Raw genomic sequence first — 19,232 nt, 5'->3', positions numbered from 1 at the left:
GCTGACCCTAACAGCTGGGCTCCAGAAGATCCCTGTTGCCTGCTGTCTGTCCTGGGTCTCGGTGCTCTGGTCTGTGGTGAAGGGTTAGCTGGATTTGCCTGCAGACATTCCAGGAGAAAGCAGAGAGCACGGTGATAAGGGAAGGCGAGGCACTGCCTGCCCAAGGCTATCAGTCGCTTACAGCCTGCTGGCATGTGCAGGTGCGTGCTGAGAGGCAGTGTGAGTGGACAAGGGTGCCAGGAGGAACAGAAGAAACTGTAAAGTTAGCCGCTATGTGTCGTGTTCCTGTGCAACTAGCTTGCTGTAGAAAAAGCATTTGAACAACTTCTGATAGTGGTAAATTGTCTAGACCACTGCTTCAATTTTTTTTTAACTTCAGAGGGATGAGTTAACCTATAGGGACATGCGATTAAATGAAGAATATGAAGCCAGGCTGTCCTGAGAGTTGCCAAGAGAGAATACCAGCTCCATTGTCAGCTAACATCTATGGGCTTTGGTGAATCTAATCCCCAGGGCTTGGAAAGTTTCCTCTTACCTGTTGTCAGAATAGCGAGGAGTTCTAATTCCTGCAATCACATTACAAAAATTGTTTATAGTATTTATAGTGGAAACTTAATTTAAAATAGTATAATTTGAGAAAATCCTGACTGGGCCAAATCTTAGAGGGAGCCTAGGAAGCAAAATGTGTCTGCGTAACTGTTTTGTGTTGCCCTCCCAGCTCCTAATACCGTCTAGAGGTGGATGCATTTCAGTAGGGTCTGAGGGGATCTCTTAATACCCTTCTCTTACCTCAAAGGAGCGTTGTCATTTAATTACCTCATTTATGCTTGTTGGGAAGCTTAAAGCGTTCTGAGCTGTGGGAATGAAAGGGGCTATAGAAGATAGTGTGTTGTTATTTGTTAAGAATAAACCAGAGAGTGATGCAGCTCAGCTAAATGGAGCTTTCAGACCTATCTGACAGGGTGAGAGCTCTCACTAAAAAGACCTGGCTGGCTGAGCTGGAGAGAGGAGATGCCTGGCACATGATGGAAGAAAGATGTCAGCAGCCAGCTGTCTGCCCCGGTCCCCTCGCTGTACTCCATGACCATCCCTTCAGATGGGTTTATTTCCCCCAGTGCTTGGTCTGGATACGATCAGGCAGTAGAGTTGTCTCAAGGTCTGTGAGGGGACATCTGAGACCTTGAAAATGAAGTGACGTGTTCAACAGCCATGCAGGGAGACCGTGCAGGGCAACATATTGAACCCAGCAGCACAGAGGTGTTCAAGAATGCTCTGGAGTCTTTCCTCACTTTTAGGAAAGAAGCCTCCAAGCTCAGCTGTACTAGTCCTGGAGGGAGAGCCCAGGAGGCAGGAAAGCATTTCTATTCATTTTTTTCCCCCTTAGCAGCTGTGAATTATTCATGGAACTCCACTGACTTAGTGCTGGGGAAAGGATTTCCTGTTCATTATTTACTGATCTCTTCAGAAGCATTACACTTTTGTTTTTCTCTTTTTTCCTGGGATCTCTTTAGGAGCAGAAGTTTGTCCCCCTGGACTTTCAAGGAGTCCTTTGCCATGTGCCTTTGTTATTTATTCTTTGTAATGAAGTTGCTAGCATTAATTCCTTAGAAAGACAGTGTAAAGAAACATCCCTGTCATTAAACAGTCTTCAGAGCTGTGGTTAAAAGATTTCCAGGTGCAAATGAATGCCTCAGTGGACTCTGTGTCAATTGACTCATGATGTGATTGACTGATGGTGCCTAGTCTCATATCGAAGCTGTCCTTGATGTCTATCACCTGGTTCCTTCCCTGGCTGTGAGCATGGGATGAAAAGGCTGCAGTGGGATGCACAAAAGCCCTGGTGACCATGTTGGGAAGGAGTCCAGCAGTTTGGCCTGGGACTAGGTCTCTTTTGAGGTTACCGATCCCCAAAGTACCAAGGATTGGGGTAATGCCCTTGGATTCTTTTGGTAAAGGCTGTCGTATGTGGGATCCATGCCCTTGTAGCAGTGTCACCCCTTGTTCATCAGACACAATCTGGGTCACGTTCCTACCACTTCTGCATCATGGGGTCTCTGATAATCAGAGAGGCTGGTCTGTGACAGCGTGTCCTGTCTGTTCTGGGGTTGGGTGCCTGAATGAGACAGTGACATGTCTCCTACCTACAGTCCCACACATGATGGCATTCACACGCATTCCTGCAGGTGCCAGGAGGCACACTGAGTTTGCTTCTCACTGGAGTTTTGCTCTTTTATCTCTTTCTCCAGCCCCTAGCACTTTGTACAAACTGTTGCAAGCTCTGCGTATTGCTTTTTATGGGGCATTTGCTGTTTTCTAAAGGTGCTATTCATCCTTATCTACTGATTTGCAGATACACATAGGGTAATTTCTCCAGGTTTATTTCCAGGTGGGACTGTAATAGTGTCAGGTAGTTAATTGGGCTATGTGGTCTCTGAGGCCAGCCTCAGACTCCCGATTACCTGTGCGGATGAGCCAGGGAATATTGATAAAGACAAGCTTTCTGTAGGAGCCTGCCAGGCTGGGGGGGGGCGTGATCAGCAGAGCTGAAGGTAAGACCCCGAGAGGGGAGTGATCGCTAGTGTCAGGAGAAGAATGGATCAGAGGGTGTGAATTGCACAGCAGGCATCGGTGCAGATGCGGTTGTGAAACAGACCCTGTAGCATTGCTCTTGCAAGCAGGGCAGTCGGCTGGAGCTGGAGCAAAACCCTCTCTCTGGGACACTATGGACAGAGAGAAGGCACTGTGGCTCTTTGTATGGGTCTCTATTGGCATGCTCGGACCGTTGTATGTACCATCCCCTGTATTGTGCTCTGTCTGCTTTTGTTTGTGCTTGCTGTGCAAGGTCTGCCTGCCTCTTTGTAAGGTGCACAACTCAGCAGGACTGTAGTTCCCAGGAAAGCCTCCTGAAGACTTTTGAAAGACCGGAGGAACAAAGTGAATTGAGGCATGAAACTTATAGTTAGCCGCAGTCCAAAGGAAGGTAGCAGTTCATCCAGACAGGAATTGCTCCCACTTTGGCTATTCCCACCTCCTCCTATCCAAGATCATTTAGACTTATGAAGGAGCACATGCAAAGGAAGGGTTTGAAAGCAGCCTGGAAAAGCTTGGCTGGGGTTTCTGGGTTGTAGAACACAAGTCATCAGGAAAACAGCAGCACCTCTGCCTCTCAGCTAGAGCTAATGTGCTCTGGAGATGCAGGTTCGCTGTCTGGCCAGGCTGCGGTGTGGGGAGATGGGGAAATGGGCATGATTAAATTATTCAGGCAGTTCAAAGGTCTCTGCAGGCAGCTGCTCCTTGTGTATGTGTAGGGGAAGGTTGTAGCATTGCTAATGAGTGTAACCCATAAGGGAGGAGATCCAGAGTGTGTTGCTGAAGCCTGGCAGTTCTTGGCTCAGGGGTGTTCAGTGGTTAGCGCTGACCCCCGGGGGCTTGGCAGGACAGTGTCTTGCAAGACAGATGTCACTATCCAGCACTGCGCCACTCTGACAAGGGAATATTGATAAAGACAAGCTTTCTGTAGGAGCCTGCCAGGCTGGGGGGGGGCGTGATCAGCAGAGCTGAAGGTAAGACCCCGAGAGGGGAGTGATCGCTAGTGTCAGGAGAAGAATGGATCAGAGGGTGTGAATTGCACAGCAGGCATCGGTGCAGATGCGGTTGTGAAACAGACCCTGTAGCATTGCTCTTGCAAGCAGGGCAGTCGGCTGGAGCTGGAGCAAAACCCTCTCTCTGGGACACTATGGACAGAGAGAAGGCACTGTGGCTCTTTGTATGGGTCTCTATTGGCATGCTCGGACCGTTGTATGTACCATCCCCTGTATTGTGCTCTGTCTGCTTTTGTTTGTGCTTGCTGTGCAAGGTCTGCCTGCCTCTTTGTAAGGTGCACAACTCAGCAGGACTGTAGTTCCCAGGAAAGCCTCCTGAAGACTTTTGAAAGACCGGAGGAACAAAGTGAATTGAGGCATGAAACTTATAGTTAGCCGCAGTCCAAAGGAAGGTAGCAGTTCATCCAGACAGGAATTGCTCCCACTTTGGCTATTCCCACCTCCTCCTATCCAAGATCATTTAGACTTATGAAGGAGCACATGCAAAGGAAGGGTTTGAAAGCAGCCTGGAAAAGCTTGGCTGGGGTTTCTGGGTTGTAGAACACAAGTCATCAGGAAAACAGCAGCACCTCTGCCTCTCAGCTAGAGCTAATGTGCTCTGGAGATGCAGGTTCGCTGTCTGGCCAGGCTGCGGTGTGGGGAGATGGGGAAATGGGCATGATTAAATTATTCAGGCAGTTCAAAGGTCTCTGCAGGCAGCTGCTCCTTGTGTATGTGTAGGGGAAGGTTGTAGCATTGCTAATGAGTGTAACCCATAAGGGAGGAGATCCAGAGTGTGTTGCTGAAGCCTGGCAGTTCTTGGCTCAGGGGTGTTCAGTGGTTAGCGCTGACATCCAGGGGCTTGGCAGGACAGGCTTCCAGTGTCTTGCAAGACAGATGTCACTATCCAGCACTGCGCCACTCTGACAAGAGGCAGCGTGGTCCCTTTTTTCGCCTCATGTGGTAGACACTCTCCAGACACCCCGGGGTGTTTCCTGGCTGTTTCTCTACCTGCTGGACGTAACAACCCTTTCAGCTACTTTCCTGCCACGCAGATGTGCAGCAGTGATGTGCTCAGGGAGGGGGAGCTTGTGTGGATTCCCATCTGACACCAACTGGGTATTGTTATTGAGGGAGGTAGACCTTGACACTGATGGGGCTTGGAAATTAGATGAAATGTCATTCATTTTGCATGCAGGCAAAAAGCACAGTAAATGAAAGGATTAGATGGAGTGTGCGTGAAGGGAGAGCTCTTGTCCTGATCAATAATTTAAATATTCCCAGGCAAGTAAGAGTTAGGGCTACGTGTACAAAACAGTTATTTGAGGCTTTAAAAAAAAAAAAACAAACAGCAGCAAAAACACCTTCCAAGAAGCTATTAAAAGACTAGTTTGTTCAGATTTACTGATTGCACTTGAGCTGAAGGTTGCAGTTAAATGTAACTGGAACTTATGCATGTATAGGAAGTCATAGGTACTTCTATTCAAATTGCCTTAAACTCTGTCAATATCGTGATAGCATAAGGGAGAATAAAAAAACTAAGATAGCCCTGTCTACTTAGAGGAATGGCTTTGTCTTACTGAAATCATAATTCAAATGCTTTTTCTTAATGTATGCTGATTATGTTCAAACTCTTATTCCGCATGCCCGCGTGCTGTGTTGGAGGCTGTACAAAGCGGTGAATGAGGCTTGGCTGGGGAGGCAACATGGTTCAGAAAACAGGGCTGTGGGCTTGGAATTCTTGGCTGTATTCGCAGCCTTCTTGTGTGACTCCTAGCTAATGCAGGCTTATGCCTCTGCCATCCCTGTGCTAAAATAGGGACAATAGCTCATGGAAGGTAATAAAATCTGCTGATAGTTCAGAATCACATAGGTGTATCATGGCCCTCATTCCTGGAGCAAGCACTGTCTAGATACAGATCAGGAATTAATGCATCACGTGGTTTGGGGTTGTTTTTTTTTTTTTTGGTAAAGATGATCTTGCCTTTTAGGCTTGCCTGCCTGTATCACAGCCCCTCTCCCCACCTCTTTTCCATCCATACTGAATCCCAAACTCTCTGCTAAGAACAGAAGCACTGATGTTCATAATTGTCCATCAGCGGTATCTCCTTTTCTGTAAGGAGTGTGTCAAACCCTAAGTCCGGCAGCTTCTCATTTCTTTGAGCTGAAACACCCAATGGCAACAAATCAGTATAATTTTTTTGTTTTAGCTGGTTTTCCTCATAATCACTGCTACCATTAAGATTTCTAGGAAAGAAGTCCTCTGCTTCTTCAAATGTACCATGACACCTTTTAAGCACCGCACCCGCCCTGAGTGTAGCTCATGCTGTGAGGAACAGTGGCATAGTGGCATCAGCAAGTATTAGTGTTCCTTGCTCTCTGTGAAAAGCTGATTTGAGGGGTCTTAGCTCAGATATTCCAGTGAACGGTCCCCAGTGGTGTCATCTATGAGCTGTTGTATTGCCTCTGGGGATCCCCAGAAGCAGGTGTGCCAGTTAATTGCCCCAAGCCAAGTGTCAGAGCCGTGCGAGTAAGAAAAAAGGGTCAGCTTGTGTGTGCTGGTCTGAACCCCTCCCAGACAGGGTGGCATCCTGTGCCTGGCATAACTGTGGGCTTGCCCCAAGCCTGGGTGCGAGAAGGAGTGTTTTCATATTTGTTGCAGTGGTTTTGGATCAGTGAGTTATCCCCCGCCTCTGTCCACTTCTACCCAGCACTCTCACACTTGAGTGCTGTGTTTCTTGGCTTTGTGTCCATGGTTTTGTTTGCTTACCAACAAGAGCTGCCTTGTACAGGTTATTATGCATCCTGTCACTGCTGGGTGCACTTGAACCTGACTACGGTCCCCAAGGGCGCAGTGGGAAGCGCGGGCTGGAGCTGTGCTCTCTTCTCTCCTGAGCCCTGGTTTCCACTGACGGTGGGTGACTGTGAGTTTGCGCTGTGCAGGATGGGGGACACAAGCATCTGAAAATGGCAATTGGGGCTGCTGCCTGATTTTTTTTTTTTAAATGTTGCTTAGAAACCAAACTCAATATTACCTAACTCCACCAGATCTGCAGTGCAGAACTCATTGCACAAGGGGAAAGGAGGTTTTTTATTTTTATTATTATTTTCTACTTTTTTCCTTTTACAAGAAATAACTCACTTTTCAGCTGTTGGAGAAGGTAGTAATTGATCTAGAGCTTTGCAGCTTGCCTTCCGGAATAGTTTTATTCTTAATGTAGGAATAAAACTCTGTTAGGTCAAATACACAGCAATAAATACAAGAAGCACATTAGCTTTAATATATTGGATTATTCCACTTGGTGGTGACAGGGAAAAAAAAAACCAAGATTTAATTCCCCTGGCAATGCAGGCAAAGAAATCGCTTTCCCTGCCCATTTTTTTTTTCTGTTAAGTCATTTTTGTCTGTCAATGCCAGTGCTGCAGGCTTTGACAGGGTTTAATTTTACTTTTTTTTTTTAACCTGGTGTGAAAGTAAGAAGTATTTTCTCCGAGTAAATTGTCCACAAATTCACTCAATGCCTTTTATTTCTAGCTGTTACTACAGATTCCTTCCCTGCTGGGATGTGGGGAGCTCTCGGTACTGTCGGAAAAGTGGGGATTGTCATGAACTGGCAGGGTAGGGTAGCTTTTAGCTTCACTCCGCTGTCGGAGTGGGGCAGTGAGTTCAACACAGCTGTTCCCCTTTTTCCAGGCATGCTGGTGTTGGTTTCTGTTCCTACCCTGAAGTTTCCCAGCTAGAGCTAGGATTTGCTTCTCCATGCCAACTGTTTTTGTGATGTACCACCACCCTTCGGTGCTATAACATCTGTTGCATCTTTCCTTGTGTCCCACAGGCTAGTGGTGGCTTAGGGCTCCCATATGATGGTGAATGTACTCAGCAGTGCATGAATTTCTCCCAAGTGATATGCCTTGCACTGCTGAAGTCTTTCATCAAATCCCATAGTCAGTCCTTATGCCAAGCCTTCTCTCATTTTCCTGGGAGAGCAATGACATTGGATCCTTTTCCTACAACCCCTGCTTTTTCCCAAATTTCTATTTTATATCAGGAACAGGATGGATGAGAAGAGGCAGGAATGATCTCCTTGCTTGTTGTTACGGCAGACAGATAGGTAGAACGTGGCTCTGCTGTGGACCAGGCAAGTTGCAGAGAGACTACAGCAGAGATTTAGCTTGGGTAACAGAGGAAACATCTCAGCATGGTGAAGGACTGTAAGAAAGGATATGCAGGCGGTAAAGCATTCATAGCCAGAAAGCTTTTGAAAAAAACTAGATGAATCTGTGTCAGGAGTGAAGTGCAAGTGGAGAGGGGTCTGCCATAGACAGGAGAAGGGGTATTAGAATAGGCAAGCCTGGGTTGTGTGGTTGGGGGGGGTGTGTGTGTGTGTTGGTTTTAAAGCACCTCGCTCCTGTGTGCAAATTGGTAAGAGAGACTGTGGAAAACAGCAAGGCAGGAGTCTCCATGTGGTTAACTGAGTCTTTGCATTGTATTCATCTGTCCAGGCAGAGTTATTGCTCCAATAAGCAGGGCTCCTCCACCAGCACCTAGACTCTATCTGATTGTATTTGTCCAAGACGAGAAAGACTTCACAATAATCCTGCTGGTAATTAATTGGCTTTTGTTCAGCAAGAGTGAACAAGATCACATCTTAATCTGTTTCATTATTTCTCCTTGTATAGCACAGTCAACGCAAGATTAGGTTTAATTTACAAAAAAATGCAAAGTCATTACTCATATCTGGATCAGGATTTTATCTGCTTTGTTTTGCAATGCTTCATGTGTCAATATGAACAAGAGGAGCTGCATGGTGTGTGGTGAGGTGGAAATGGCACTGCTTGACTTCAGGACCTTTTGGAGGGATTGCAAGTAGCAGAGCTCTGATATCATCTTTCCTCTACCCCCATCTCCTGTCCTTCCTCAGAGAAGAAGCTTTGCGCTTCATGTGCACATGCCGGTGGGTTTATCTACCCCTATGCATTTCACTGCACTTACCTGTGAGTGCTCATACAACCCATCCCACTAACCAGGCTCCCCTTCTACCCTGTCCCCGCCAGGCAGCTGGCTCACAGAGCACTTAACAGCGTGTTCCCTTTCCCCTGGTTCTTCTGAACATGGTACCTACCTCTACAACATGCTCAGTGGGAGGCATCTCACTGCCAAAGCTTGCTCACCTCCCTGGTTAGCGCTGAGCTCCTGTTCCTGCTGCAGTTAGATGTGTTTCCCCCATGATCCATCAGTCCAGCAAGCACTCTTATGACTTTATTGTGGCCTTTCTATGCCTTTCTGGGAACACTGATTGTGCTGTGGTTAATGGGTCTGCACAGATAGCAGCTCCAGATGAGTTGCTCTAAGCGCCTGCGAGGGAGGTTAGCCAAGGGCACATGTAATATAGCTGGGACTCTTGCCTTGCTGGGGAGCGCTGTTGAACTTTGCATGCAAGGAAGGTAGCAAAGTGGCTGCGTGCGCCTGGGCACAGTGTAGATGGGGATGCAGACAGCCCTACTGCTCTGGGTGTGATTCTTCTGATTCTTGTGGGCTGGATTAAGGTAAGAAGATACTCTGCAAGGAAAGGAATGTTACTGATTTGAGTGATACTCGTAATAAATCAATGCCCTAGGATAGTGTTGGGCGAGTTGTGCTGCTTCCAATTAAATTTGAAAGGCAGGCCTTGGTCTGTGTTCAAGAAAGCTTTCGCTGCTCTGATTAGTGCATTACAGTTTAAAAGACTGCCTGCAACCAAGACAAGTGTGCTGTGAGTGTCTGCTGCCCAAGAGGCAACTGTACTTCCAAAATGCATGGAGTGTCCCAGGTGGCAGGGATAAGCATTAGGGTCTGTATAGCAAAAGCTGCTCCGCAAACCATGACAGCGGGCATTTAAACAGGACAAGAGAAAACATTAACTTGAGCCTACGCTGCAGCCAGAAGAAACGAGGTGCAGTGATCAGAAATAGGCCCACAAATGCAACGCTTGGAGTGGTACACTTGCAACTCCTCCTCATATCTCTCGGCATGGGCTCCTAAAGCAGGAGCCGAAACACCCGCGGCCGGCGTGGCTCTCCGGGCTCGCTGCCTGCAGCCCGAGTGCCCTCTGCTGTCACCGCGGCTCCGCGGCGGCCGCGGCTCCAGGGAGCGCTGGGGGTCCCGGCAGCGCGGGGGGCGAGTGCACCCTTCCCTGGGGAGAGGTCGGGGCCGGTAGCTACGGGGGGCTTTTGACATTGCCCCTGCGTGGACTGCAAACGGGGCTGCGTTCGGAGCACTGTCCTTTGGATGCTGCCAGCTAGAATCATAGAATCATAGAATCATTGAGGTTGGAAAAGACCTCTAAGATCATCGAGTCCAACCATCAACCCAACACCACCATGTCCACTAAACCATGTCCCTAAGCGCCTCATCTACACGTCTTTTAAATACCTCCAGGGATGGGGACTCCACCACTTCCCTGGGCAGCCTGTTCCAATGTTTCACCACTCTTTCAGTAAAGAAATTTTTCCTTACATCCAATCTAACCCCCCCCTGCCGCAACTTGAGGCCATTTCCTAGCTGGAGTCCAGAGCTGCTGGGAAGATAAAGTAGACAGTCGGGCACCTCCGCTTCAGTCTTTCTTTGCATGAGACAAAACACTCTTCCTTGAAAAATGAGGGAGGCTGACACTCAGCCTAGAAGCATGCTTGTGTGCTTGCTTGGCTGTATCTGGCTTTTCTGTTCCTGTGACATCTTTTCCTCACACGCTGGTCTTGACCATGTACCTTGCCTATCCTGTTCTGGTTTGTCTGGGTACCTTTGCTTTACATGCAGGCTGCTGTGTCAGGAGCTCAGCGCTCTCGTGCAGCTGTCTCAGGCAGCAGTTACGCTTTCCAGCTTCCATGAGACTTCCCAGTTGAACTCACTATAGCTGTTCTCTCTGTAACTCCAAAGCGCCTCCCCAGTAGGAAAGCATCTTTTAGGCCCTTTTTTTTTTTTCCTAATAGGCAAGGAGACTGAGAAGGACAGGGCGGTCACTGCCCCAAGGACATCAGGAGGAACTAGCTGGGTGGAAGGAGAAGCAGGAATCAGGTTAGCTCAGTGCCAACGCTGCTCACCCGTGGACTTTGTTTTTCCCTGAGATATCTGTATGGTGTGGGACAGCAATGAAGGAGGCGTGGGAATGGCTGTGTCTGAGCTGCAAAGGGAGGTGTGTGCCCGGGGGATGTTTCTTCACTAGCCCAGTGTTTTCCCGTTCTTTGGAGGTTTTCCACTCCTGACAGGCTTGTGGGCCCAAATGCAAGGAGAAGTCACTGGCTTTCCATCCCATTTGTGACCATGCTCATCTTGGCTGTAGGTGTGGCTGATGCTCTCCTATCCTGGCTTTCAGGAGGTGCCATTCCCAGCCTCCACAAGCTGTTTGATTTAGGGGGCATCAATCTCCTAAACTGTTGTCCCTTTTACAGCTGGCTAGAACAGCTGGGCTACAAGCAACAAGGAATTGTCAGATTTTTTTTTTGTCTCCCTTCCCCCATCCCTCCCATCTCCAGTCTTGAATGCCTGGTGGGGGAGCAAACTCCTCCATCTGTCCACAAATCCCCCAGGTGGGTAATAATAGATGCTTCATATAGAAAAATTCAATTAGACTTGACAAGAGATGTATGCTAGTGCTTCCTTGCCAGGGCCCCATCTTGCTCTGTTCTGTTCCTCTGCAAGAGACTTGCTGTAGAAGCTATTATAAAAAGAAAAACCCTTTTAAGTATAATGGCGTTTATAGCCAGGACTGGCTGTGGTGGGCTTTGTAGAAAAGAAAATTACAGTGGGATCTCGTGCAACTGCGGCCACCAAGATGCAATTGGCTACCCAGGACATCAGATGGCAGCTGCTGAGAGCAGGAAAGGGCTGTGCGGAGTGCTGTATCTAGGGCTTCTCTTAGTCCTTCTGAGTATTAAAGCTGCCAGGATAAGAGGTGTGTGCATGCTGGTGTCTTGGCCAAAAGCGAGTAGTTCATGTCTTAAACTCTCTCTCTCTCTCTCTCTCCCCAGTTCTCATCATACAGCTGTTTTGTTCCAATGTGGGGTGTTTCAGAGAACACTTCCATTCTTTGTAGCTCGGTGTAGCTTACTCCTAAGCTCAGCAGTGGTCTGCCCCAGAGATGGCCGTGGTGCACTGTGGGTTTGATGTGCAAAGGAAATAGGAGCCCTTTCTACAGCTCTTGTTGCCGTGTTCAGGACTGGGAGGAGACCTTTTTCTGTGGTTTTGGTTTTGGTTTTTCTCCAGCATGAATGCTCCAGCAACGCTCAATTTTTATGTTTTAATGTTCGTATTTCTAAATACTCTGAGTCTGGGTGATGAGGATATCTGTTATAAAGTACTTGGACAGACCTCTCTGTACAGCACACGTCTGCATTTGTCATCAATGTTCCCAAAAGCTACGGTGTACTATCAACACAGCTGCTTGCTGGTGTTGGCACTACAGAAAGCAGAAGGAACCCCCATTTGAAGCTGTGTGTGATAGAGCCCTTCAGAGGCTGGGAGCTTTAATACATCTAAATCCTTTTGTCACAGTTGCACTGACTTTCTGTAATCCTATGAAATTGTATCATCTCAACTTCCATGAAGTCTGTAGAACCTATTAACCTCATGTGCTCTGTTCGTCTCGGACAGATGAGTTGACATAGTCTTGGAATTGGATGTATTGTATGGTGCAGATTTCGGTGTGTTCAGACTTCTGGTATTTGATCAAAATTCAGAAGGCATTTGGAACAAAATATTTATAATGCCAGCAAGATTTTTTTTTTCCCCTTAAGTATCCAGGCACTCACTTGCATTGGGACTAGCACTAATGTGGCTGAACACAAGGAGTAGTCACTCCCCTGAGGTCAGCAGCTTTTGCAAGAAGCTGTGTGGAGCAGAGGTAGCAATTCTCTGCAGTGAAGCTGCAAGGCATTGAGTGTCTTGGAAGGCACTTGTTGGAGGTGAGTGGGAAGGTCAGGACAGCTTTGCAGGATGCCTCTGACAGCCACTGTGAACATCAGGCCTGCTGGCATGAGGGGGAAGTGTGGAGCGGGAAAGCCCCAGGCAGCTGCATTCATTGTAACAGAGCTGCTGGAGAGGCTGTGTGCATTTAGTAGTTCAGCCTAGGTAAGCCTAAAGTGGGGACCACGGCCCTACCCTGTATTTACAAGGGACGCAATATCTGAAGGCTTAATAATGGGGTTTGTCCTGACTGTGAGATGGTGGCTTAGGAAAGGTTCAGTTTAACAATTGCATCACAATGTGGAATATTGATCCCTTGCTGTCCTGATTCCTTAGGGACCAACAGAGGCCTCACTCCTGTGGGGTAGAGAGTTGGCAGCAAGTTGAGTATTAACTAGCAACTTTGTCAGCTGCATTAAAGGCTGTGGTGAATAAAGCTGCATTGTGTGACAGTGTGTGCAGAGGTAATGGAGGGGAAACAGTTACGTTCTGAACTGGTTCTGGTCTCTCCTGGGTCAGAACCAAGGCTGAGCTCACAGTAGTGCTACAGTTACAGATGACCTGGAGGGCATCTGTCAGGGCTGGGCTTGTGTAGGAGCCTTCCTGGACCCCCTCTGTGCCTTGGATGAATTCCCACTACATTAAGTGCGCCTCTGCCTGCTGCTGCTGTGCAAACCCATTGCCCATCAAGTGCTTCTGACAGGTTGAGGCTGCTGGGTCAGGGAACAGAGCATGTACCTCCTTCTGAGAGACTCATGGTATTATACAAGATATGACAACTCCTGTTTTTTGGATAGGACTGGTTGACATCGCTCCACATAACTGAACAGAAAAAGCATGCTTAACCACAGGACACAAATACCCAGCACACAAGGGAAGATCCACACACAATTGTGTCACTTTATTAAGTCTGCCTGGACTCTGGCTTGGCACAGCTGTGGTTTGGGAAGCCAGTGTGCCCTAGGCATCCAGGTGCAGCGGTGCAGAAAGCCCCATGAAGCAGTGTGCACAAAGTGACCAGCTCAAAGCTCTTTCTTTGGCTACAGGTAATAGCAGTACACTGCATTTGTAATGGTGCACTTTGATGCAAAGTGGCATTCAAGTATGTCTGCGCTGGCAGCCCAGGAAGGGAAGACAGACGGACACAAACGTAAGTGCCCATCTCTCTAGGCAACACCAGCTCTATTAAGGGGATGCTCTTCTGAGAGGACTGACTCGCAGGGACAGGCTTGGCTCAGGGAAGCTTAGGTATCTTTGTTCGGGATGGTGGCTCACAGCCCTGAGCAATATCAAGAGGCACTAGTGGGAGTATGTACAACGTGCTGTCTTGTCAGTGAGCATATGGAGTGGAGGAAGACGTGTACTTTTTGCAGACGCTGTCAGTAGCAGGAAGAACTGAGATCAAGTGGGGCTAACAACAGCTTTCTGTGTGAAGAATACTTCCAGCCTGCAAAGAGCCATACTGGATGACCAGGGTGCTTGTTGCATGAAGCATGCAGAGGCGAGGAAGGGGTAGATGAGTTTGTTTTCATTTGTTCCTGGACCCCCTCCCCAATTTGCTTCTAACCCATTTCCCTAAGTCCTTGTCGTGTCTCTCCTAGCAATTACTCTCAGTTGCTGTTTGAGGGAGCCAAATGAAGTTCCAGGGTTGGACACCACAGAGGTTTCAGCTCCCAACACTTTCCTTGATAAATGGATGCTGGGAACAGTGTAAGAGAAAAGGATCCAATCCCTATTGCTTTGCATTACCATCACTAAAAATTAAGCACTTGGCAGCCAAGCTAGAGCTCCTGTGAGGCAAGCAATGACATCTCTTGTTTATAAAGGGCAGAAGCTAAGGACTTCACTGCAGGTCATGGAAGCAGTTGGTGACACATATGTGACAGGGCTCTGGGTCTCCCTGGTATGTTCTCAGACACAAGGTATGCTTTTCTTTCTTCCTTTTTTTTTTCCTACTCTAACTTCCAGAAAATATGCCCAAAGTACTGCTTAAAGTTAAGGGGTGCCCAAGTCTGGGAAGCAGGCAGGAGTGGTGTCTAGCTCGGGCTGGGTGCTAGAGGTTAGCGGCTTAGGAGAGAAGTAAGATCTGCAGGATTTTTAGGTGATCTCATGTCTGATGGAGAACATCAGCGCACGCGGCGAGGCTGAGTCTAATGTGGTGCATTCACAAATCTATTTGCATAGTCCCCTTGAGGAAGGATGGATGGTGGCCCCTGGCATCTTGCACACGCACATTCATACACAGAAAGGTTGTATGCTGTACAGCCCAGAAGCAGCACCATGTAGAAACCATCCAAAGGCCATGGGATGCCCTGAGGGAAGTCAGCTCCAGCATGCAGGCCCCAGTTCAGCACGGCTATGGCTCCACCGTCACGCTGCTGTTAGTAACACGTACACCATACCATCCCTTCCAGAATAGTGTGTCCTGGCCACCGTGTTCAAAGCGGACAAAGCGGACCCCAGGCCCATAGTTGGAAAAGGTGTGGGAGATCTTTGGGATGAGAGACAAAATGGTTGTTGGTAAGCGTCAAACCACCATGAACCTACCCTTCTTTAGTGCACAGAGCCTTCAACCCCACCTGCCTGAGTCATACCTACCAGTTTAGTAACAATGAGGACATTTACAGTGGGAGTCACTGGGAGAAGCTTTGATCCCATTGTTGTTCAGAGGCCATTGAACCTCTCCCAGTTGGGCATCTCCTTCATCTTACACCTGCAGTGGTGGCTCAGCCAGTTTCCAAGTTTTATGTAAGGTAGCCTTCCAGTATAATCCCTTTGCTCAATCACGGGGTCATGGCTCCACAGAACACATGACAAAGCCTTCTCCTCCTCCAGGAGAGCTCTCCTGCTTCTCTCTACTTGAAAATATTCCCGAATCATGCAGGTTGCGTGTCCCCTGCTGAGCCCACAGCTGTAACTCACCTCAGTCCAGTTGGCATCGTTGTCCTGTGGGATGGCAATAGTCTCACTTTTGTACTCAGCCAGAACATCCTCATTCTCTGAGAGCAGCTTCACACAGAGCTCATAGAGGCAGCCGGCATCGCTGCGTCCTGCATACCTGCAAGGAGATCCAAGCTGCTAGTCTTACCTGTGTGAACTCAGCAAAGAGCCAGAGCATGCAACTGTGTCTGGCTGAATGCAAGCTCTACCAGTCTCATCAAGTTACTGGGGCCTTGGTTTGAGGTGGAAATCTGTAATGGTCCTTACCCCAACCCACCACCTCCCCTCATTCACAACAGGAACCTGGTCTTTAGAGGCCATATGCACCAACAGTTTGAAGCTTGTGGGAGCTGCTGGTGGCTCAGTAAGCCAAGACTCAGCACTGTCTCGCATCTAGGGGATCTGGCAGCTAAGGTTTTAAGGCCCAGTGCAGGTATAAGCCCTCCCTGCCCTTCCTTCTCTTTCTTGACTCTCTGCCTACCTTCTGAGGCATCCTTGCTACTTACCAGTCTTTTACCACAATTTTAGGCTGGGTTGTATCCATCAGCTCTTCCCAGTAGCCCTCAGCCCTAAAGTCAATGACCTGAGCCTTTCGACACCACCTGAAATGCGAGATATTAATTGGCATCACAGTCTCTCCTGGGACAGGGGGAACCAAAAATGTCCCCTTCCCTGAACGAGAGAAGAAAGCAGCCTTACTCATAAGATGTAACAAAGTATTTATGGACTTCTTCACTAGGGAATTCTTTTCCAAAGTCCCCGGGGAGCTCTTCAATTTTCCAGCCATCACCTCCATTCTCTACCTCTCCCCAGTGCTGCAAGTCTTCTGCAAATGGCAGAAAAGAGACTCGGATGAGTCTTAGATTCTGAGGGCCTGGGGAACCTGACCTTCTCCTGCTGGAACCTTTCTCTGGGTTGTGAAAGGTATGCTGTTAGGTGCAGCACTAATTTTCTATGCAGGCTGTGGAGATGTTTGTTGAGTAGAGGTCAGGCAAAAAACTTCAGTGTGGTTGAACTTAATATTAACAAACTTTAACGTTCCCCACCAAAATGGCTATGTACCTGTGGGTTTATTTAAGAAAGTACTCCAGTGAAATTATTTAGCTATTCTGAACTGTCAGCACTTTCAGTGTCATAACATAGGAATAGCCTGGGGAGAGATGCCAATTGCTTTATTTCTAAACTGCTAAGTGGTATTTCTAGAAGCAGTATGGCCGTTAACGTTGGGCTTTTCTGGTCTTAGCCAGAGGGAAAGTGGATGTTGGAAAAGCTTGCAGAAAAATAATCTGTAAACAAAATGGAGAAGCCGTGTTGATATTGCTTTGGTCTATGATGTGTGAAATGTATTTGCTGCTGCTTGGGTTATGAGACTTTGTTACTGCTGCTTATTGCTAAGCATCTTGTAGATCTGGCAAGTGAAGTTCATAAATTATCAGAATAATGGCAAATGGGGTATGTGCACAGGTCTGTAACACGGGCTGTAGTAAGGAGGGTACAAACGAGATTTGCCTGAGCTGCTTCAAGGAAGGAAGCCTTGAAATACCTGGTGAGCTAAGGGCAGACTAGCTCCTGAGCGGGGAAGGGCTTGATCTTTCCTGTCACGGGTGGGCAAGAAGCAATCTGGAAACCCAGATGCCACTACCGTTACAGCAAAGGACATTTTTTGTCTCTCAAATGTGATTCTTATCCCTGCAGGTGCTTATATAAAGTTGATGTCAAGTGGAGCCCTTTGTAAAGGCTGATTGTCAAAGGCCTTTATGCCCATTAAATGATTTGACTGCATGCATTAAGTGATTTGACTTGGGCAAGGAGAAAATGCTGCAACCTGATGGCAACTAAAAGCTTTTTCCAAAGACTGGAGAGGATGCTCAGTTCCCAGTGACTGGTCATCTCTATGAAATCTTGGGGCTTGTTATGCTTGTCTCTCACCTTCACCACATGGGTTCTTGATGAGATTCTTCTTTTTCTTACTTAAGAAGTAGAAGTTTTGCCAATTTTCTGCATTCTCCTGTGACTCTGCTCCAGTGAGGCCTTCCTGCTGACACTTCAGGATCCAAAGTGCAGCTCCATCGACCAGGTTCTTCCACTGGCAGCAGACCAGGCGGCACGCCAGCACCAAATCCACCGCAGGTATGGAAGCCAGGATTCTGATCAGGACTGCTTCAGGGAGGGACTCCATCCTTGGGCCAGGCTGGATGGAGCTTTCTGAGAAAGAAGGGGGAAAGGAGTGGTGACACAGTGGTCCTTCAGACATGGGGTTCCCCACCCTCGGTGATGTCAAACACTGATGCATTAGAAAAAAGGGAAAATAAGCATGTTATCTTAAAGCATGATTTTGGGGGCATAGATTGCTTCCTAACCTCAAGGCCTCCTGACCCCTATTAAGTTAATACCCTGAAGCATGTGAGCAGATTAGTATTTTATGTTCTAAGTGAAGCCCTTAGTAAAATCCATCCACAAAATGCAAGTAGCTGACATCTGCAATTGTGGACAGCTTGTCAGTTTCCCAGACTGGAATTAGTCCTTCCAGAAATCTCCGCTGCCGCAAAAATCAGCGTCTTAGTAATGACCTCTTCTGCAGAGGGAGGCATCTGCGTGTTTGTTCTGCCTTTAAGAACATCACTGATAACAAATGCTGCAGAGACGTATCTAAATATCAGTGGTGAGCGTCTTGCCAACCACGTTTGCAGTGGTTTGTTCTATATCTGAAAGGCTTTCTCTCGAGGGGCTGGCACTTAATCTTCATAGTCATGAGCCTGTATAAGTATAGGCCTGAGGATAACTGAAAATAACTCAGTTGATATTCTCTAATATTCCTTTTTCTATGGCCTTATAACCCGAGCAATTAAGTCAGAAGTGTGGGCTTTAACTTCATGTGCTAATTCTGCACTCTGACTCCCAACAGCTCTCTGCTGCCCTGAGTTCTAGGGCCAGGTGCTGCAGGAATAAGGGACGATGAGTGTGCAGATTCAGAGCCCCATGTCATCAGTGTGGGACGCACTGTGACACTGCTTTTATCTCAGCTGAGTCCTGATGCTGGGAAGCTGCTGAGACTGCAGCAAACTGCGCAGATGCAGCCAAACTCCTCAGGAGTGAGTCATTAAGCCTAGGAGAGCACTAGGGATAAAGCAGGTGAAATATCCTGACATGCTACTTGATGGAATACGGCAGTGCCAAATCTGGCAAGGGAGGGAAGAAACAGGGAGTCACTACTATAACAGCATCCTAAATGGATGTTCCAGATGCAGAGCTATCATGTGTCCTCTATCTGCCCTGCAGACAGCAGGAGGAAACTGTCATCTAAAATTCCCTGGCTTCTATGGGGGTAGCATGCGGGATTTCCTATTCCCCCCAACCCTCAACCACAGTCCTGAAGGGTAAAATGTGATTTTTAAAAAAGAAAAGAGAGTGTGTGCTGGTTTAATCTCCTGCAGGAATTTCACATGCCTCACCCGCTCTGCCTGGTGATGGAGCATTACCGGTCTCCTCTCTTAGCAAGGATTTCCCACGCACTCAGGGAAGGGGTGAAGGGCCCTGGCTGACTTTTCACTCCGACCCACAGTATCTTTGAACTGGTCTACCCCTCGGCAGGCCTGCCGGGGCAGCTTCCATCCCTTGCCGTGCTTGGGGCGCGCTCGGGTTCCCTATCTGCCCCCCACCCTAACCCTCTTTTTCCTCTCTGCCTTCCCTCCCTTGCCCCCCAGCCGAGACGGCCTGGGAGAGACCCGCGGGGTAACGGCGCAGTGCCCCCCGTCCCGTCCCGTCCCGTC

General features: G+C 48.1%; 2 protein-coding genes across 2 annotated transcripts in view; one reads left to right on the top strand and one right to left on the bottom strand.

Moving 5' to 3' along the window:
- Positions 1-13,408: 13,408 nt before the first annotated feature.
- On the bottom strand, positions 13,409-17,665 carry FBXO2 (F-box protein 2). The gene is made up of 5 exons (XM_009289618.2): positions 17,392-17,665; positions 16,162-16,288; positions 15,969-16,064; positions 15,445-15,580; positions 13,409-15,013 (listed from the first exon to the last, which is right to left on the bottom strand). Exons 1-5 carry the CDS (start codon positions 17,639-17,641, stop codon positions 14,879-14,881), a joined length of 744 nt encoding a protein of 247 aa, XP_009287893.1. The 5' UTR covers positions 17,642-17,665; the 3' UTR covers positions 13,409-14,878.
- The window catches only part of LOC103907447 (F-box only protein 6), a 6,254-nt gene continuing 4,564 nt past the window's right edge, over positions 17,543-19,232 (top strand). The window contains exon 1 of the mRNA XM_009289619.2: positions 17,543-17,592. The gene's annotated coding sequence lies outside the window, so the exon portion shown is untranslated. The remainder of the gene's footprint in view (positions 17,593-19,232) is intronic.

The sequence above is a fragment of the Aptenodytes forsteri genome, unplaced genomic scaffold (genome assembly GCF_000699145.1).
Source record: "Aptenodytes forsteri isolate BGI_AS27 unplaced genomic scaffold, ASM69914v1 Scaffold61, whole genome shotgun sequence".
Classification (NCBI taxonomy): Eukaryota; Metazoa; Chordata; class Aves; order Sphenisciformes; family Spheniscidae; genus Aptenodytes; species Aptenodytes forsteri.
The sequence above is the reverse complement of the archived record's forward strand: the minus strand, read 5'-3'. Positions and strand labels throughout refer to the sequence as shown.